We start from the raw sequence: 20,167 nt of genomic DNA, 5'->3' as shown, positions 1-20,167 counted from the left end.
CTCTTGTCCTCTTTAAAACCACATAGACCATCAGCTCTGAAGAACAGACAGAGGCGGCATTTTCCCACACGATTTATTCAACTTGGCTACATGAGGGGGAGGAACACAGGCGTTTCGGGGGAGGTGGATGGGATTGAAGCAGAACAACGCTATGCGAATGGCTCCGTGGAAGACATACAAATACTCATAAAAATATAAATATCCATATAAGCCTCCCTCAAGGGGAACAGGGGAAGACAGAATTGCCACAAAGGAAACAGCCGCTTCTGGCCGTGACAGTCCCCATGCCAGAGTTAACATCCTAGGAAATGGTTGCTTTTGAGCGTGTTGTGATTTGCAGGCGATCCTGTGATGCACATCCCCAACACAGAAAGACAAAGGCAAACGTAGAGTACCAGAGTTCATACGACGCCAAGGAAAGTCGAGCACATGAAAAGAACTATCATCTGGTAGCAAAAATAGATTTATGCGCTGTTAATATCAAAATCAAAGACATTCAAATAAATTATGCCAGCACACAAGGGCTGTCAGGCCCAGGATGGTTAAAAACAACTTGTTGCCCATACCCTTTATCCACAGGTCTGCAGAAACTCCACAAGAGCTGGAAGGCATAACACAACTTGTTAGACGCCTAGTAGGCTTCCATCGAGATCTAAGTAAAAAGATCAGTATTATTTTTCTTTGAGGCTTACTGTCTTTAACAGAATAATATCACTTAGCATGGAACTTGAAAACAGATAAAGAACAATGCTTGAAGCCCAAACAGAATGGACTAGAAGTCATGAAAAAGAAGAGGACAGATTTTGTCTTACGGCTTTTCATTTAAGGGGATGTATAGTAACTGTACTAGAGACTATCATATCCAGATGTGAAGATGCAATGCAGTGTGCGTCTCTACCTTCACATCGAAGATGGACCCCCAGTGGAACTGTTAAATGTATCTTGACAATAGGATGCTGGACCCTCTGCCATTGTCATGCCTGTAATGTCAGGATACACTTAAATTGCAGAATGATGGACTTATGACTGATTACGAAGGACTGTACTATTGTAATCATATATGGGAAAATAGCTGGGGAGGGGGAAGAGAAATCCCAGAACCTATGGAACTGTATCACAATAAAATAAACAAATCTAATTAAGAAGAGGAGAAACGCATCATCTCAAAGAATGTGAACATTTTTTTTTAGAGTCAATGTGTGGCTGCCCTCCTCGGGCAATCTTCTAAGAATCAATGAAGGGATAAGGAGGGTGCTCCCAGGGCACCCTGGATTCTTGGGGGCGAAAATTTAGTTTCCTGTCCTTAAGCCAACTCCCTGTCTGCTCACTCAGCAGCAAAGCCAGCCTGGTCCCAGGGAGAGGAGGCCTTGGGCAACGCCAAGGTGCTGTGAGGTCTCAGGCGAGGGGGGTGCTGGACTATCCCCTGCTGCACCGGGGCTGGCGGGCTCATCCTACTTGCATTTCCTGTACGTGGAAGCGGTTGGTTTGGGGGAAATGCAGTGTGCTTGTCTGCACAAAGTCACACTGGCAGGAGGGGCTGTGAAAGTCACTGCTTATGTGGGATGATAAAATCAAGGTGTTTCAGACACAGCAGCAATCGGCATTATCCACAAGACAGGCTAGCTCTAGAAAACGAAATTGTAACTCCAGTCTTCCCAAACAACGTCATGTTTCTGCTTTTTTTTTTCCTCTCCATTTAAAAATTATAGAACATCCTAGAAACAGACAGGGATGTAAGAAAGCAAGCCATTCTCCACCTGCAGATAGTTTTTAAGACTCAAACATCAGGATGAGTCGCTAAGCTGCAAGCCTTCTGGAAAAGCCTGAAGAGTCAATTTAAACATCATAGAGTTCTGCATCACATCTTATTTCACTTCAGTCCCATCTCAAAGATGATTCACAAAATGGACATTTGGTCCAGTGGACTGCATGAGTCCAAAATGAAGAAAAAAAAAACCAATGCAAGAGTTTCTGAATATTCTGAATATTGCAGATGTGGCTACCTGCACTTAGGCAGTTGCTTGGGTTTTGTTGTTCTGTTCTTCTTTTTGTACAGGCCGCCAGAGCAGGCTGATTTAACAACCAATGTGACTAAAATCCTGCACTTTCCCGCACACTGGGAAACGAGGTTTGTTTTTCCCTGGCACACCCTTAAATCTACAGTTTGCCTCTTCTTGTCTGTCAGCAGAATGTGGATCAACGCCAGAGCAATAAAGAACCAAGCACATCCCAAAGACTGTGTGATGGAAAAGAGATGCAGATTGTGTCCCTGTTGACATCTCCATAAAATAACAGTAAGGGAATCCGATATTAATGAGTTATCTCCAAATGCCAGCCACTTGAGATTCCAGCGGGCTTCTGATTCGCTTTCAACAAGTCTCCATTTAGCAAGTGCAGCACAGCTGAGCTCATCATGCAGCGGCAGGACGCTGGACAGTCACACATCCTCTCATTATTTGTTTCTTCTTCCTGTGGTCATCCTGCTTGCTCTGGAATTCTTTCTGTCCCTAAAAAAAAAAATGTTTCCTGGAGAAATCATTTTGCTACACTCTTGCTATTCCACAGGACTGTTCCAAGCAAGGAAGGCTTAACAATTAGGCTTTGGTTTTAGTGTAATCTGGGCAGAAATTGATGCTATAATCCCAAGTACCACACAGATGACATTTTCATGTGAAGTTTCCCCTTGTAGTAGTGATAGTCTGTACCATTAGCGACTGCTGCAAAGCTCACAGAAGACTGGCAGGAATCAGAAGGTGTAAGAAAAGAAGACACAGCGTTGTCGGAACACACACAGACAGCAACCGGTCTCCACGTGAGTCCATAAGGCAGAAGGTCAGACTGCTCATGCAAGACCTAAACTACAGTGCGCATTAAGAGGTAGAAAATATCCAGACAGCATTTCTGAAAACCAGGCTTGAGCTGTTTAGAACTGTTAAACTTCATATAGGTCCAACTGGCCGTGTGGGAATGAACTGGGTCCTTTATCCTACATGGGACATTGTACACTCCGCAGAGACAGAGATGGCCCGCCGGGAGTGGGGAGGAGACAGGAAATGGTTTAACACCAAGCCTCCAGCTCTTGGAGACACTGTCTGACTCATGACGAGCTTTCCGAGCAAGAGGGTACAGCTCTGCACGTAAGGCAACACAACGAAGGGGAGGGACAAGTTCAAACACTTGCTCTTTGAGCAAGCACTGCGCCCACCCTGTATAAGAAGGCACACTCCACTGCATTCACACCATTGCCCCAACCACTAACGTTCTCTCCAGATTCCGGCTGCAGCACCACTGTTCTGGGTGAGCGATCCAGGAGCCATCTGAGGCATCTCGGTGACCAAATTCCAGCCGGGCAGCTTCCACACAGGTGCACCGTGTCCTGCTGTGCTCGGTTCTCAACACCTGGGAGAAGTCAACCTGTCTTCCTCCAGCAAGATCGTGGAAGGCATCAGTTTAATCCGAATGTTCTCTATCCTTTGGAAAATTAGTGTTCTAACCTTTTTTTTTTTTAATCCCACACGTTAACATTCCAGCTTTCTTTTTTATTAAATAGCTCATATATAAAAACAAACGCCAAGGTGTCTTACATTCATATCAACAACCACGATAGCACTTCTGGAAAATGACAAAGAAACCCACCAGGGATGCACAGACTTAAACACAACGCTAAGCTAAGCATGAGGGATCACCCTCGAGCATATCTTTGAAATGTGGAGCCAGGTGTGCGCTGCTTCTCGAAGCAGACGCAGGAGAAGGCCACTTTCTTCTGCTCTCCTTGGTCACCACAGGACAGGATGGTCCAGTTTGGAGAAGCCCAAGTCTTTCCTCAGTTCCAGATAGGTGCCGTTGCTCACCCAGGAGTCGTTGCTGGACTTCCTGTGAAAAACCAAACAGTTTTTCTTGTAGGGTGTTGTAAACACGGTCACATCCACGCGCTCGGCCCTGCCTCTCCTTGGATCTTTGTGGCCACAGTGTCACTTGCATCTGCAGCCCTGACACGGACACCACTTAACCATGCTCCTCTTTAACCTTCTGACCCACTGGCTGCAAGGTGTGAGGCATGGAGAAAGCATGGCTAGGTCAGACACTGCCTTGGCAATACACATGTCAAAGTACACAGCAACAAGGCTGTTCCTATACAGAGACAGGCCCTTCTTTTTTGTTGTTGTTTTAAAAAATGGTGAGAACAGCCTTGCTTGGCCATTACACAGCCCACAGTCCACCAGGCACAAGAGGCCCGACTGCTGTAGGAGTCTTCTTCCTCCTCCCTTGCTCTCTCGGCCTCCACTTGCCCCAGAGGCAGTGACATCGTCACTTTCACACTTTTCACACTTTGCAGCTCCATGCATGTGTGTGCTTGCATGTGCACATGTGTGCACATCTTGCTGTTTCTGTTCTCACACAGCAGGAATGGTCCTGGACAGTGTGCCTCCTCGACTGCCATACACGTCGGCTGCGGGTAGCCGACCGTGTCCAGTCCAGCCGTATGCCTGCATCATTGGAGCACCATCACGTTTAGCACATTTGTCTAAATATCATCTATAGTCGTGTTCAGGCTGAGTAATGGCCGCTGACTTGTGGCACACAAGGCCAGCGATGCTGATATGTGTTCTGTACAGGGCCAGTTCAGGGACTCGAGGAAGAAAAGGGTGCTTCATTTTCTCCTTAAACAGTTGTATGCTATTCCACAGTCTAGATGGACCACTCTTTCATCTAGCAGGTGCCCTTCCGGCAGGCACTTGGGATGTTCTTAAGCTACAACTATTGTAGATAAGGTGTTCTTTTGTTACGTTATTTTGCATGTGTGTGAGTGGGTGGCATTAAAAACCCCTATCATTAGTACAGTTGGATCAAACAGGATATATGTTTGTAATTTGGACTGATAGTGCCACGTTAAAAATTTGCTTACTTATAAGGTACAGAAATAAACAGATGAGAGAGAGAAACATGTGCATGTTGGTTCCAAGCCTCTGGTGCCATCCCCAAATGCCTGAGATGGCTGATTTTGGCTGGGGCCAAAGACTCAATAACAGCCTTCCATGTGGGTGCTGGGGACCTGACTACCTGAGCCATCGCAGCTGCCCCCCAGGGTCTACATGGGCAGGAAGCTGGAGTCAGCAGCAGGAGGCAGGAATCAAAGATTCAGGATGCAGGCACACTAACTGCAAGGCTAACTGCCCACCCTGCCACATGCTTGTCAATCAGATGTCAAGTGCTTGGTTCCCACACGCTCAGGAACATGGATCTGACCACAGCTAGTTCCCTATTCTAGGAGGGTGATGATCTTTAGATAAGCCACACTGAGCCTTGTCCAGCTCACGTGCACTTGCTGGAACAATCCCACTGCTCCTTGGAAGGGTCAGCAGCCCCGTTCATACCCCACAGATTTCCCAGAAGCCTCTCTGCCAGTCTTCCAAGCCCCGAAGCCCCAGGTGGCGTTCCTATAGCGACATTACCAGGTGGCTCTCGCCTTTTCTCCTCTATTTCTCTACTGTCAGATCCTGGGATGACTTCACAATCAGGAGGAGCACTGGGTGCTAGGGCGGACAATCCTGCATTCCAGATGTGGTCCTGACAGTCGTGGTGGCTACACCCGTGATACGCCACTGCTTTGCCTTTTGATGTTAACTCAGATGTCACTGTTGACATTCTCACACTGGACGGGGCTGAGGAACCTCCTTAACGAGTCCCCGAGACAGACTGGTTAACCTCAAGTTTAGATGGTTTAAAATGCATTGTGATGACCATCTACACAAACATGGAGTCTCCTTTTTTTTTTCCTTATTTTTAACAATCTTTACATGGTTAATTAGGGCACAAAGGGTTCAGGGCTACAGGAAAGTGGGTAGACTATTATCTCCTTCTAATGAAGACAGATGAACTTTCTTAAGAATCTACATTGTGTCTATCAGCTGACCAGTCAATGGAGCAGTCCTTTCATCCATCCACTTTCCCAGCCTCTGCCTTTTCTCAAAATGTAAGATGCCTCATTTCTTTCTTTTCTATTTTCACACATTTTTTTTGTGATGGTTACCCGAAGTGACAAGCAGTTCAGGGTGAAACTCTGAGCAGTGGATCTACATTTACCAACCCTGAGGTTGTTCACTGATCAGAAGGGATCTGGTGGAATCTATAACAATGTCGGAGAATCTATAACGACGTCTTTCTGAGAGCAAACATGACCTGTTGCCATGGGAGTCTTCGACTATATATTTTATTGCTGCTGCTACATGAGCAGCTACCTCTTCTTGAAAGTGTTTCTGCTCCCCACCAAGAACAAACCAATAAGACAACAAAATATGGGGTGTCCTGAAATTGGAAGGAATTAGAGGGCAGATGCCTTCTGTTTTTTCTACATATGCCCACTTGTCCTTTCAATGGTGAAAGGTAAAAGAGACAGAGATCTCCCATCCGCTGATTCACTCCCCCAGTGCTAATCACAGCCAAGGCTGGGTCAGGCCCAAGGCCAGGCATCAGGAGCCTGGTCCAGGTCTGCAGCCCCGGTGGCCAGGAGCCATCCACCTGGGCCACCACCTGCTCCCTCCTCGCCTGTGCATTAACAGAAAGCTGGAACCAGGAGCTGGGGCAGGACTCCATGTTGACATTCATGATACGGGCCTCCCAAACACTGCCTGAAACGCTATGCCCCATACTCATTGCATTACGTACCTGCTTTAACTTTGACTAAAACAATTTAAAAGGAAGAAAAGGAAAAATCTGAAAGTCTTCAGAGCCTAGCCCTGTGTGGCCGGTCACAACAGGCCCCTCATCCTGGCAGCCACATTCCTCTACCAGCAACATGAAGAGTGGCTGGGAGGCGTTGAGGAGGTAAGCTTTTGCATCCTTTAAAAAAAGCTCAACTGTGTGCATAACAAGGCCTTCTTAGCAGGTTATTTATAAGATAACTGTCAGATAACAGTTAGTATTCCTGACCCAAGTCCACCAGAACTGCCTGTCAGGTAAGGACATTACTCTGCAGGGTGAGAGTTGATTATCTTGGCCACAACAAGCATGTCTAAAGGGGGTGGAGCCATGAGTTCAGTACCCTGGCCTGGTGCTGGGATCCAGCTCCGACACTGCACCACTCCCCTTGCTCTCCTGTGATGACTCACAGGGGTCATGAAAGGGCCCCTTTGGGAGTAAGGAATCAGGTGTTCCTACAGGATGCTGAAACCTTCCACCTGCTGACAACAGACATGCCCATGAAAATGAATAGCTGGATGGTGAGGCAGCACAGCAGGTCCCACACCAGGGGTACCTGCATGAGAAGCCAGGCTCTGGCACCGGAGCAGAACACACTGCAAAGCTTAGCCACCCATCAGGCGGGCCACATCTGCCCTCATCGGTCAGGTCAACAGCATTTCTCCCTATCTAAGCTCTGGGTATCTCTGCTTCTGGCTAGGCAAAGGTCTTTGTTTCTCCATAAAATCTTTCACTCGCTTTGCTCCAGCCGCTTTACTGTCCACATCGTGAGACAGACAGGACCCTGACTCTCTGTCACCCTTGCACAGGCTCCTCTGTGATATCCCTGGGCTGGGCACTGCAGGGGAGCTGCGCAAGTGCAAGGGAAGGACTCTGGGAAGGCACAGCTCCTGCCCTGTGGCTTTGGCCTTGAAGACAGCCCAGAGCTGGGACTGCCTGCCACTGAGCTGCTGGGAGCAGCTCTTGTCCACCTTGGGGGAGGAGAGCTGGGAGGGGGTTACTCCACTTCCCGTTCTCCAGGTCAGATGCAGGAAGCCAAGGCGAACCAGCCCAGTCCAGCCCGCCCCATCCCCGCAGGCATGCAGGCACGGACCTGAAAAACCGAGGAAGATGCTCCACGTTGTTCTCCTCCAGGACCCGCCGCCGCTCCCTCTGCAGCTGTTCGATCCTCTGCTTCTGGGCCTCTGCTTCCTCCACATTCCCTTCTTCTAGAAACCTGAGGCGCCAAGGGCAGAGAATGAGGGGGTGTTCATCCAGGATGCTGCAGCGAGCGTTGCCGCTAAAGTTGCCTGCGCCCAAGACCACGTTCTCACACTCCTCTCCGGGCTATAGACCCAGCCTCAACACATCGCCACCCCTCCCCTCCACGCCCCCTGCACCAAGACGTCATTGGGGATGTTCACAGGCATCACACTGATGAAGAGGAATCTGGGGCAAAGTCTCTCTTTCCTCCTGGTCTCTGATTCCACCTGCTGTCACTGTCCTGTTCTTGCTAGCTCCTCCCCCAACTGCACCTTCCTTCCGGAGCCTGTCCATCAGACAGCCGTAAACACAAGCGTTTATCCTGACCTGCTCTCCTTTCCACACCACAGGCACACCACAGGCAGTCTCGGCACACCTTGGCTTCTTGTTTTACTTCTTTACCTAAGAGCGTGCTGCAGCGCTTATGTGTTGCACACAAACAACTTCATCTTTTGATACTTGTGTGATTTTCATCATGGAGATATTTTAATTGCACTTGCAGACATTTGGCCTGTTCTTCTTTTTTTTTTTTTTTTAAGGCAGAGAAGAAGGGAGGGGGGAGAGAGGGAAGGTATCTCAACCACTGCTTCACCCCTCGAACACATGGAATGGCTAGAGCCAGGCCCTGTCAGAGCTGGGGGCTGGGGACTCATCCACACCCCCCACAGAGGCAAGAGGAACGTAAGTATCTGAGCCAGCAAGGTGCGTCCTGGGGTTGGCACTAGCTGGAAGCAAGAGCTGGGAGCTGGAACCAGCCATGAACCCAGCTCCCGGGTCTGATGTAGACACGGGCAGTCCAACCCATCTAAAACACCTGCCCCTGCTCCTGATTGTATAACATTACAATTAATGCTCAAATAGATGACCCTGTATTTCTGCCATTCACACATGGATAAATGTGTCTGCAGGAGAAGTTTCCAGAAGCGCCACTGTAGGTTCAAGGCTGAGTTTGTGATGTGAGTGATCCTGCCAGCCTCTACGGGGACACAGCAACAGACGCCCGTCCCCGTCTGCAGTGTGAGACCCAGGAGCAGCTCCTGGCTCCTGCCTTCAGCACAGGCCAGCTCCAGCCATGAGGGCAATCTGGGTGGGGGGGAGGTGATTCAGTAGATTCTCTCTCCTACTCTCTCGCTTCTTCTCTCTGACTCTGCTTTTCAGACAAATAAAATCTTAAAAAAAAAAAGAAAAAGAGAAAAGAACTGGTGCGCCATTCTAGCACTAACAATGTGCAGCTTCTTTTTCTCGAGGACTCACTGCAGCGCGCACGGCGATCACACAGGCCAGAACTTCCACTCCTACAGCAAACGTCCAAAGAGCAGTGTTTCCATCAGAGGTCGCTGTATCTGACACAACAGCAACAAAACCGCGGATGGACACACGCGCCGGGGAAGGGGGCTTCCACGGTCCTCATCTGTGAGTTGTTCAACTTCCTATGATCATGTTTTTCTAAAGGGTTGATCGAGCTCTTGACTTCTAGATCTGATTCAAGATGTGAGTTACAGATTTCTCAGTTTGTTATTTAGCCTTTTTTTTTTTTAATGCTTATTGATTTCTTTTCAAAGGCAGAGCAACAGAGAGAGAGAGAGAAAGAGAGAGAGAATCTTGCATGCATGGGCTCGCTTCCTGAAAGCCTACAATCCCCAAAGTTTTGCCAGGTCAAGGCCAGGGGCCCGTAACTCCACCTGGGTCTCCCTCTGAGGACAGTGGGGACCCAAGTGAGCCATCACCCGCTGCTTCTTGGGGGCATCAGCAGGAAGCCGGAGCAGCAGAGCGGTTGGGACTCGAGCTGACACTCTGCCATTGGACATGGTTATCCTAAGCAGCGGCTTAACTGGCCAAACACCCCCCACACCTGCCATTCAGCCTGATGGGGGAGGTTGTTCGACTTCACCTGACTTTGGTTATGTGTTTTTATTTACTCTGCTATTAGGAGGGGCAATTTTTGTTGCTGTTATTTTCTTTAAAACTAAGAGTCAAATGACACCATCTGGCTTCTGGCTTTTGCGTCGGAAAGGCCTTGCAGAAGGTATCACTCTTTCTGTTTTATAGAGTGGAAGACCGAGGCTGAGGAACTTTCAAAGACTGGTGGGTCTGTCCCCTAGTTTGTTAGCAGCAAACCTACAGCCAGAAGTTAGGGTGCACTAGCAAACCTACAGCCAGAAGTTAGGGTTCAGTGCACTAAGACATTCAGAATGGAAGGGCCAGAAGAGCTGGCAGCTTTGTACCCAGCCAACACACAGTTCACTCCTCCACTGCACACAGTAAACTTCTTGGTTCCCACAGAGACAGGGCTCCACGACCAGAGCCTTGCCACCCATGCAGCTAAGCTGGGCTCCCTCCCTCCCCAGGGGCAAGCCATGCCCTCTGCACCTCTCCCCCTCGCTGTCTACCTCTCACACAGTCCTTTGGAGCCTGGTGCTTCGTAAATAGGTTACATCTCTAAAGGGAAAGATGTTTGCAAAATGCTTTACCTTTGGTCTGGTCTAAATCGAGTGTCAGTGGGCGGCAACAAAGACTTCAACGATGGGTCCATCTCATTCAGTTCTAGGGCAAACTGCGTGAAGCCGTAATACTGCTCATGGCCTTTCGGCATGGGATCTGGAAAGGAAAGGCATCATTCACCCCCGGCCTGCGCTTCACCGAGGATACGTCGTAATTCCATCACCTTTTACATCTCAGATTCAGGACAATTTTTCTTTCCTCTCCCCACTCTAAACTGCTCCATTTCTATGAAAATATTCTAACAAATAGGTACTAAACATTTCTCTGCAAATTTCTGTGTCTGTGGCTCTGTTTTCATCTACGGAGAACAGCTTCCTTTGTGTGGTCATCTAACAAATGAATTATACTGCTGTTAAGTTTAAACCACAAGGGAAATTTTTACAAAACCAGACATGCTAACGAGAACCTGGGGTCTCTCTTCCCCCACTTCCACTTTCTCTCTCTGTCTGCCTCTCTGACTCCCTCTCCCTCACTCTCACTCATTTTTTAGTTGAGGATGTTGAATTCCCTGGCAGCTTTGTCAGGTGCCTGGAACAGTGCTGGACTCGGAGCTGAGTGGTCGGGGAGCGCCATTCCTCCCTTCCAGCCCCACCCTTGGTGCCAGCCGTTTCCTTTTAAGAGCTCTTACAGTTTTAACTTTGAAACCATTAGCTGTATAGCCCTCAGTTGAAACGCAGTCAAGACATCAACAAATAAATCAAGCTAAAACAGACTCCAATTTACATACTGGGGACATCAAACTGCTGTGACCTGATCAGATTTTGGCCGCTCCAGCCACATGCAGGTCTCATTATAGCAATAGTTAATACATCAGTGGCTGATGGCTTTGGAGAGGAGCCTGATCCAGTTAAGAGTGTCTGATGGTAAAGCAGTAAATCCTTTTTTTTTTTTTTTAAGATTTATTTATTTTTACTGGAAAGTCAGATTTACAGAGAGAAGCAGAGACAGAGAGAAAGATCTTCCATCTGCTGGTTCACTCCCCAAGTGGCTACAAAAGCCGGAGTGGAGCTGAACCAAAACCAGGAGCCAGGAGCTTCTTCTGGGTCTCCCCTGCAGGTGCAGGGTCCCAAAGCTTTGGTTTGTCCTCAACTACTTTCCTAGGCCACAAGCAGGGAGCTGGATGAGAAGCAGGTCAGCCGGGATCAGAACCAGTGCCCATATGGGATCCCAGTGGTGTATGCAAGGTGAGGACTTCAGTCCCTATGCTACTGGCTGGGATCAAAGAAATAAATCTTAAAAGAAAAACCTTGTCATGGTACTAGCTGAAGAAAAAAACTTCGATTTGCCTTCATTTTGATTCAAAGCACAGAAAGACAGAAACAGAGTTAGATCTGCCATCTTCTGGTTCACTCCTCAGGGCAGCCAGGACTGGGCCAGGCCCAAGCCAGGACTCCACCCAGGGCCACCACATGGTTGGCAGGGACCCCAGTACTTGAGCTGCTACTTGCTATCTCCATGGGCACATACGAGCAGGAGGCTGGGCTGGAAGCAGAGCAGGGATTTGAACCAAGGCACGGGGATATGGAATGTAGGTACCAAACACCTGTTGCATAGGGGTACTGCTACCTGCACCGTCCCAGGGGGATGAGCTATGGAGCTGTGATGACCACTGGACACCCACCAAGAGACACGTGACATGGCAGGAGGCATGCTGTGCTACTCACACAAGCAAGGAGATGACGCCCAGTCATCTTCAGCTGGCTCCCTGCTAGAGTAATAGCATGTGGCCTCATGGCTGAAGCCACTAAGAGACTGGTGTCCTTGCTGTTTTGTTTGGATTCAGCTGATGCATTCCAACTACTGTCTCCTGGGACAGTGGCTTCACCGTAGCTACCACGATGGTGAAAGCAAGGACCACCAACCTGTATCAGAAGGACTAGCTGCCCGCTTCCTCCTGCCATGCCCCCCACCTTGCCCCCTGGGATACTCACTTGCTCTCCACACGCAGGTGGAGGAGGAGCCGCCACCACAGTAGATACTCTCGTGCCACTTCCCAAACAGCCTGAGCACCGCCTTCCCCCCGCGCTCATACACTGTGCCTTCGATCTCGTGGGCGTTGGTGCTCCAGTACTTGGCCTAGGTTCAAACCAGGAGGAGTCGGTTTAAGTGCTTCGGAAAAGGAAAGGGGTTTTCAGCAGTACCAGGCACCAACCACCAGAGGGAGGCCTAGCGCTCCCGGAGTTGGTCTTGCTTTGTCTTTTTTTCTTTCCCCATTTCCCAGTGACCTACCTGGCTGCCCTAAAATTCTAACAAAGGACAGAAAGCATTTCTGCATCAATCAAAAAACCTAGTACTATTTTCAGCTGTAACAGAAATGTACTGGACATCGGCAGGGTTGAGTGGCATTTTCAGGCCATATTCTGGTGGGTCAACATCTCCATGTCCAAACTGGTATAAGCAGGAGAGTGGGTAGGGCACAAAGGTGCCCCACCACTTAAAATCCATTTAAGACCTAGTCCTCCCACCACATGGCAGTGCGGGATGTAAACAGACAAGGGCCGCCCGGGCTTGCAAGTCCACTCAGGCAAGATGTGGATTTTCTCTCAGTCCAGAGCTAACAGCCACATCACCCAGCCACAGGGGCCTTGGCTGTGGAGTTCTCTCCACGTGCTGTGCACTGCTCTCGGCTGCAAAAGCCCATCCTTGGGTCCTCAGTGGATGAAAGCCAGGTGGGCACTGGGCAGGGGCACGTTCCCTAAGGGGTGGACAAAGCCAAGAAGCAGGTGGCTCTCATGTGAATCTACACAGCTTGGCATCAGCTGCTTTCTGCTTTTTTGCTTTTAATATTTATGTGCATTATTTGAAAGGCAAAGTCACAGGGTGAGGGGGAAGGAGAGAGAGAGAGAGGGAGAGAGAGAGAGACAGACTGATCGCTGGGGGAGAGAGATGCCCCCTAGACAGCTGCACCAGCCAGGGAAGACCCAGGAGCCAGGAGATGAGCCGTGGTCTCCCGTGTGGGTAGCAGGAACCCAGTGCTGCAGCCGTGTCCTGGCAGCCGTGTCCTGACAGCCACCACGTGCACGCCAGCTGGGACCAGGAGCTGGTTCTAGCACAGAGCTTAGGAGATGCTGTCAGGGTGAGCTCATGGCCACTCAGCTTCAAGCACAAGTGCTGTCTGTCCATCATCCAGTCTGACTCCCCAGAGATGAGAGGGACCCTGATCTGCATCCTGGTCACTGTCCACTGGGGGGCGCAGGTGATGTAGTCAGGGAAGTATGAGGCTCTGCTAGGAGAACCCTATCTCCCAGCTCATGATTTTGACCTCAGTTTCAATACAAATATTCCCCAAGGAGGAGGGACTGTTTTAAAGCTGCCTCCTAGGATGTGAGGTTGCTAAAGGCCAGAAGGAATTTGGGAGCAACAGCAGGTGCAGGAAGTCAAGGACAAGACAGGTGGAGCCAGAGAGACAATGCCACCCTTGTTGCCCCTGGCAACCAGGCCAGGTAATCCCAGCATGGCTGTGATCCTGCGTGACGTGCCAGGCACCACTTCCAGCAGGGCCTCGGAGCTGCAGGACAGCGCAAGGGCAGGGACAGGGAGCTGCGGGCAGAGGACGGCAGATGGGGTGAGGGCAGCTGCCTGCAGAGAGAGGCAACGTGACAGAAACGGGCTAGAGAGTCGGTGATGGCACAAGCACCTGGCTACAGCAGCCCGACCAGGAAGAAGGAAATGCGGGCAGAGGACCAAGGCCATCGGCAGGAAGTGAGGAGGCGGCAGTGACAGGTGAGAGCGGAGAGGAAAGAGGGTGGTGGACACGGGGCTGGAGGATGGGAGGGAGAGGGAGAGAGAGAGAAACACGTGCACTTTCAGGTGCACCTTGCCTGCGGAAGAGCTTTACAGGCCAGGTGGGGCCAGGTGGTCGTTATGGGGGGACAGATTTTTACTCTGAGAAAGAGGGGTGCTGACAAAGCACGGTGGTCAGAGAGACGATGCATCGAGTCCTTTCTTTCACAGAGGAAAATTCAATTCAGCAGCACAAATCAGAGGCACCACCACCACCGTCACCAGTGTCCATTCTAGAAGTTTCTCATGTTTCCAGACACCAACTTGATCCAAGAACCAGCAGCTCTCTGACCTCCCCTTGCCCAGCTCTGGGCCCCGCCACCCTGGACTTCTTGGTGGAACTTCCCAGGGCAGCCCCTAGTCCTGTGCGTGGCCTTTTAGCTCCCAGGACAGCTTCCAGGAGCACCCATGCTGTCCCCTGATGCCATAGGGCTGAAAGGGTGGCCAGCAGCCCTGGACTACGGACAGACCACGAGGAGGGAGGGGAGGGGACGAGGAGGGGTCCTGGCCCAGTCACAGCGCCACTCCCTCTGACCCCCCAGGCCCAGCACGTGGCGTCCACCAAGTCACCTTGATGAAGTTGAGCTTGCAGTGGTAGGCGTCGTCACTCAGGTTCTTGATGACGATCTCGCCGTAGTGCTCGATCCACCTCTGGCCACTCAGGATATTGTGGATGCACGAGGTCACCTTGTTCCACTCGAAATGATCTCCGAAGCTGAAAAGAGGAAGACATGAGAGGACAGACCTCCAGAAGGCAGGGCCTGCACTGTGGTGCAGCCAGTTAAGCTGTAGGGCCTATGACGCTGGCATCCTGTCTGGGGGCAAGTTCAGCCCGGCTGCTCCACTTCCCATCAGCCTCCTGCTGATGCAGCCGGCTCTGGCCTGGCCCAGCAATGGCTGTGGTGCAGCCATCCAGGGAGAGAACCAGTGAATGGAAGATCCTTCTCTTTCCTTTTCTCTCTCTGCAACTGTGCCCTAAAAAAATAAACAGATCTTCAAAAACACCCCCAGAGGCAGATGCCAAAAACACCCCCAGAGGCAGATGCCAACAAGTCCTGCTGTTTCACAGATGTGGACCCTTTGCTTCATACACAAAGAGACAGGGCACAGGAGAAAATCTGAGGCTCTCACGCTGGGCGCTCCATGCACGCCCCTTCTGTGGACACCTGCAGCTCCCACAGGCTGGTGGTCTCCTGGGACCACACACATAACTGACACGATGGCAAAGCAGACTAAATCTTTGCTTGTAATGTCAGCATTCCATATGGACACTGATTCTAGTCCTGGCTGTTCCACTTCCCATCCAGCTCCCTGCTTCAGGCCTGGGAAAGCAGTGGAGGACAGACCAAAGCTTTTGGACCCTGTGTCTGCATGGCAGACCCTGAAGAAACTCTTGGCTCTGGCCTGCCACAACCCTGGGCAGTAGCCATGTGGGGAGTAAACAAGCAGATGGAAGTTTTCTCCTCCAAACTTTATAACTTGGCATTTCACATAAATTTTTAAAAGACCTTTTAAAAAGATGAATACACTTTAAAAAACTCTTTAAAAAAATACTGAAAGGCCCTGGCATGGTAGCCTTGTGGCTAAAGTCCTCACCTTGCAAGCACCAGGGGATCTCATATAGGTGCCAGTTTGTATCCTGGCTGGCCCAATTCCCTTCCAGTTCCCTGCTTATGGCTCGTAGAGAATGGCCCAAAGCCTTGGGAACCTGCACCCACGTGGGAGACCCAGAAGAAGCTCCCGGCTTCATTCTTAATCTTGCTAAGGAGTAGAAATCAGTTTGATATTCAGAGAACTGTGGTTTCTGGGGGTACTTCTTTTGGAACAAGCAGAGTAGTGCATGAAGCCAGGGGGAAGCAGACAAACAAGGAAGCAACGTGCCCGGCACCTGCGGGGCAGGGCAGTACCCAGCCTGACACTCTGTATTCCGGAAGATGAACTTACGCTGGCAGAGTCACGTGTGTTGTGCCGATCGGAACAATTTCCATGGATTTGCCCCAGAATTTGTTTTTCCACCTCACGTCTGAAACAAAAGAAGCAAATATTATGCATTCAGTCCAAGTGCCAGGGGGACGGGAGGTCCTAGTTCCAACAAACGATCATCCACCCGGGCCACGGCACAGCTGCTTCGTAAGTCGCTTATGCCGCACGACAACCTTTCACACAATGTAAGTGCCTCCTGGAAGACAGTGGGGAACCCCAAACGGTAGGGTGTCCCTCCCATAGCAGAGGTAGCATCAAGAAAGGGGGCCACACAGAGAACCCCAAGCAGCCACGTGCAGTCCTGGGCTGTAGCCGAGTGTGCTCTGGGGCAAGCAGAAAAATAGGGAACAAGTAAACAGACTTAAATCCACCTACATCTATAACCACAATAAATGTAAATGGCTCAAGCAATCTAATCCCAAAGCAAAGAAATGCCAAGCTGGAATGGAAAAGCAGGAATCATGGGCATGGAAACACGTGGTGTTACCCAGGAGAGGGCTGATGAGGGGAGAAGCTGAGTGAGGGGGCAGCTGTGTGCAGCACAGCGAGCACCCTGAACGCCTCTGAAAGGATCCTGTCACCCAAAACCCCAACCTCAGCAATCGAAGCAGAGGCGCTTACAAGGTCAGGGAGATTTAGTGATTAGTAGGTTAAGGACCTAATTCTTTCAAAGTTACTTATTTATTTACTTAAAAGGCAAAGTTGCACTGAAAGAGATGCAGAGACAGAGAGCTGTATCCACTGGTTCACCGCCCAAATGTGTGAGCCATACCGAAGCCAGGAGCTTCTTCCGGATCTCCCACATGGGTGTCAGGGGACCAGGCACCTGGACAATCACCACTGCGTTCTCAGACCATTAGCAGGCTGCTGGATTCAAAGCAGAAAAACTGGGACAGGAACCAGCATCCATAAGGGATGCCAGCACCGCAGACAGTGGCTTAACCCGATAGCTACAACACAGGCCTTGGGTTAGGAACCTCATGAGAAATCCTTACCAAGGGTTTCAGGAAAGTTAGGAATATTTCCAACGAAGCTTCAGTGTTAAAAACTTCAACGGCAAGGATTAAGAAAAAAAAAAAGGCATTTGTAACTTTAAATGAGTAGCACTGATTGCCAACAGAGAGGAACTGGGTAGCTGGGGAAGAGGGCGGAGGGGGACAGGAGTACAGTTAAAGCTTTTACCTATCTGGGGGCTGGTGTTGTGTTGCAGTGGCTTCAGCTGCTATGCAGGCATCGCATATCAGAGTGTTGATTCAAGTCCCAGCTGCTCTGTTTCTCATCCAGCTCCCTGCTAACGCATCTCAGAGGTGGAAGATGGTCCAGATTCCTGGGCCCCTGCCACGCACATGGGAGACCTAAGTCCCAGGCTCCTGGCTCTCACCCTGGCCCAGCCTGCGCGGCTACAAACATTTCCAGGAATGGAACAGTGGATAAGAAATATTTCTATTTCCTCCTTTCTCTGGTACTCTGCCTTTAAATAAACCAAAAACTAAAAACAATTTTACTTATCTATCTGTATTTCTATAGTACACTCTCGCCATACCAAACTCTGACTTTTTTGAATAAACAGACGTAAGAAGACCATATAGGAAATATTTATGTTCTTGTTTACTCATTTGTTCACACATTTATGTATTAGGGAGATAGAGTCCTCTCATCTGCCGGGTCACTCCCCAGATGCCTGTAACGGTGCAGGCTGGACCACACCCCAGCCAGAGCGGTGAGCACAGGCCAGGTCCCCACGGGTGCCAGGAAGCCAGTCATTAGGTCATTGCCATGTCTGCCCTCCTAGGGTGTGCACAGACAGGAAGCCTGCCAACCAGAGCTGGGTAGGAAACCCGAGCACTCCAGGGTGAGACGTGCCACCTTAACCGCCAGGCTGAACACCCACCCCCATGCTTGTGAACAATTCCCTCCCTGTCCAAATTCAACACACAAACTGACCGAAATTTCAGTAGTGACAACCTCAAGCTAAAGTCAGTATTGCACAAATGTGATTTCAGAAATACAACTTCATTTTTTTTTTTCAAAACAGCCCCCTTTGTTGTCTGCACTCAGATATCAGCATCTCTTGAAGTTTGTGAGGCATTTAAAGTGGCTGTGGAATCAGAGAGGGAAAAGCTGCAGGAATCCTGCTGGTGGCTCCGATAAAGACTGTGGATTGATTTTTTTCTTTTGAAGATGTGATGTGTATTTGCGTAAGTCACGCCTTAAGCGTTGACTGGGAGAAAACCGCCAGGACCATCAAGAGTAAGCCTGCCTTAGCGGCGCCAATGCTAACGCATGCATACAATACACGGGATTTCTCCGTTAATGTCTATTATCTACACAAAATAAATAACGATGCCTCGACATTTTAATGTTTCTTAGAGACTGCGCATACATCATGGCATCAGCTCCTCATAAGAAATGTGTGAGGCTGGCCTGGCACAGTGGGACCCCATGCTGTATGGTTCCAGTCTCAGCGTATGTGTTGCCAAAGTGAGCACCTGAGATCCTACTCTATGAACACAGGAACTGGATCTCCAGGAGTTTAGGCGACTGTGCGCTGGATCACAGACATGGAACCACTCCACTGCTTCTTCCTAAACAAACTCAATTCACTTTTTAAAAATCATCATTATTATTATTCTCCATGATATAGTTTTGTAGGTCTTGGGGGTTAGCACCTCTCTTCCCTTCCCTCCTCCCTCCCCATTCTCTCAATTGTCACAATAGTATATAGTCCTTTAGAAATAGTTACAAGTTTAACTTTCTGCTATTTAAATGCATCATGGCATGGCAGGTCTAGGCAAAGGCAGAAAATCTAGTATCATACTGTAACAATCTGTTTAAATGTTTCATTGGGAGTCCTGCTTTTATCTGGGGGAAGAAAAATGCACTGCGACTTATCTTTACTTCCTGATATGCTAGTCTCCAAGACATTCACCTATGAGCGTCTATGCATATTCTTACCTCTATTTTGTACTTTGCATAAAGATTGCATATTCTCAAAAGAAAAAAAAAAAATGAATGTTCCTTCCCCCCAGACATGCAATATCAGTTAATACTCAACTGATATTCAAATATTCATCACAACTGAGAGAAAAGCAGCAAGAATGTCAAGTGTATAAGGACCAAATCTTGGGACCATTGTTGATCTCAGCAAGAGGTATATGCCAAGTCCTGAATAAAATAAACCTGTAACATAGCACACATTACCTTGCCAGAAAACGAAATTCTCAGACTCAGCGTGACATGCAGAGATAGGTGGATGGTGGCTGACCTGACAGGAGAAAAGGGGCAAGAAAGAAAAGTGATTAAATTTTCATCTGAATTTCCCACCGTCTCCCTGCAGTGCACTTAGAAGACTTCAGCTGCCTTCAGCTCGCCTGTCCACAAGAGGGCGCTCCTGAACAGTCCGTTGGAGTTGCTCAGGAAGCTTGGGGTGAGAAGACAACAGATGCTTGCAGGTCTGTATGGGGGCAGGGGAGGACAGAGACCCTCTTGAAAGATGTAAAAAGAGAAACAGGGCTATTTGAGGACTATACGCACACGAACAGGTAAGCTGACATTGGCCACCAACGTCAAAATCACTCCTGTCTGTTCTGAAAGTCCCTGCGAATGTTTAAAGACTTAATTGTTTGAAAGGCAGAGTGACAAAGAAACACAGAAAACTGTTCCATCAACTGGTTCACCTGCCAAACGCCTGCAACAGGTCAAACAGCCCACTCAAGCCAGGAACTCCATCTGGTCTCCCACACGGGTGGCAGGAACCCAAACCCATTGCTTCCCAGGCACATTAGCAGGCAGAGGAACCAGAAGCACAGCAGCCCAGTCTCAGATACAGTATGCGATGCTGGGGTCTGTGCAGTGTGCGTGGACGACACAAAGGCGTAAAGAGAACAGCTCCCCTGTTGGCAGGGCCGTGAGGAGCTTCCAGTTGTATGGCAAGGCCTGGCAGATGTCTCTCCAACCA

The 20,167-nt window shown here is 49.5% G+C and overlaps 1 protein-coding gene across 7 annotated transcripts in view; it reads right to left on the bottom strand.

The window, feature by feature from the left end:
- Window positions 1-1,835: 1,835 nt before the first annotated feature.
- The window catches only part of OSBPL3 (oxysterol binding protein like 3), a 155,143-nt gene continuing 136,811 nt past the window's right edge, over window positions 1,836-20,167 (bottom strand). For 4 of the 7 annotated variants that reach the window (XM_040964649.1, XM_040964653.1, XM_040964652.1 and 1 more), the window contains 7 exons: window positions 19,411-19,474; window positions 16,171-16,249; window positions 14,797-14,941; window positions 12,375-12,519; window positions 10,413-10,539; window positions 7,793-7,915; window positions 3,525-3,873 (listed from right to left, as the gene is read on the bottom strand). In XM_040964649.1, the coding sequence (XP_040820583.1) occupies window positions 3,777-3,873; window positions 7,793-7,915; window positions 10,413-10,539; window positions 12,375-12,519; window positions 14,797-14,941; window positions 16,171-16,249; window positions 19,411-19,474 (780 nt within the window). In that variant the 3' untranslated portion in view covers window positions 3,525-3,776. Of the gene's footprint in view, window positions 2,508-3,524; window positions 3,874-7,792; window positions 7,916-10,412; window positions 10,540-12,374; window positions 12,520-14,796; window positions 14,942-16,170; window positions 16,250-19,410; window positions 19,475-20,167 lie in introns of those variants that run through there. The other 3 variants (XM_040964648.1, XM_040964651.1, XM_040964650.1) reach the window with 1 other exon arrangement.

The sequence above is a fragment of the Ochotona curzoniae genome, unplaced genomic scaffold (assembly GCF_017591425.1).
Source record: "Ochotona curzoniae isolate NIBS_2020 unplaced genomic scaffold, NIBS_Ocur_1.0 scaffold_3835, whole genome shotgun sequence".
Lineage (NCBI taxonomy): Eukaryota > Metazoa > Chordata > Mammalia > Lagomorpha > Ochotonidae > Ochotona > Ochotona curzoniae.
The sequence above is the reverse complement of the archived record's forward strand: the minus strand, read 5'-3'. Positions and strand labels throughout refer to the sequence as shown.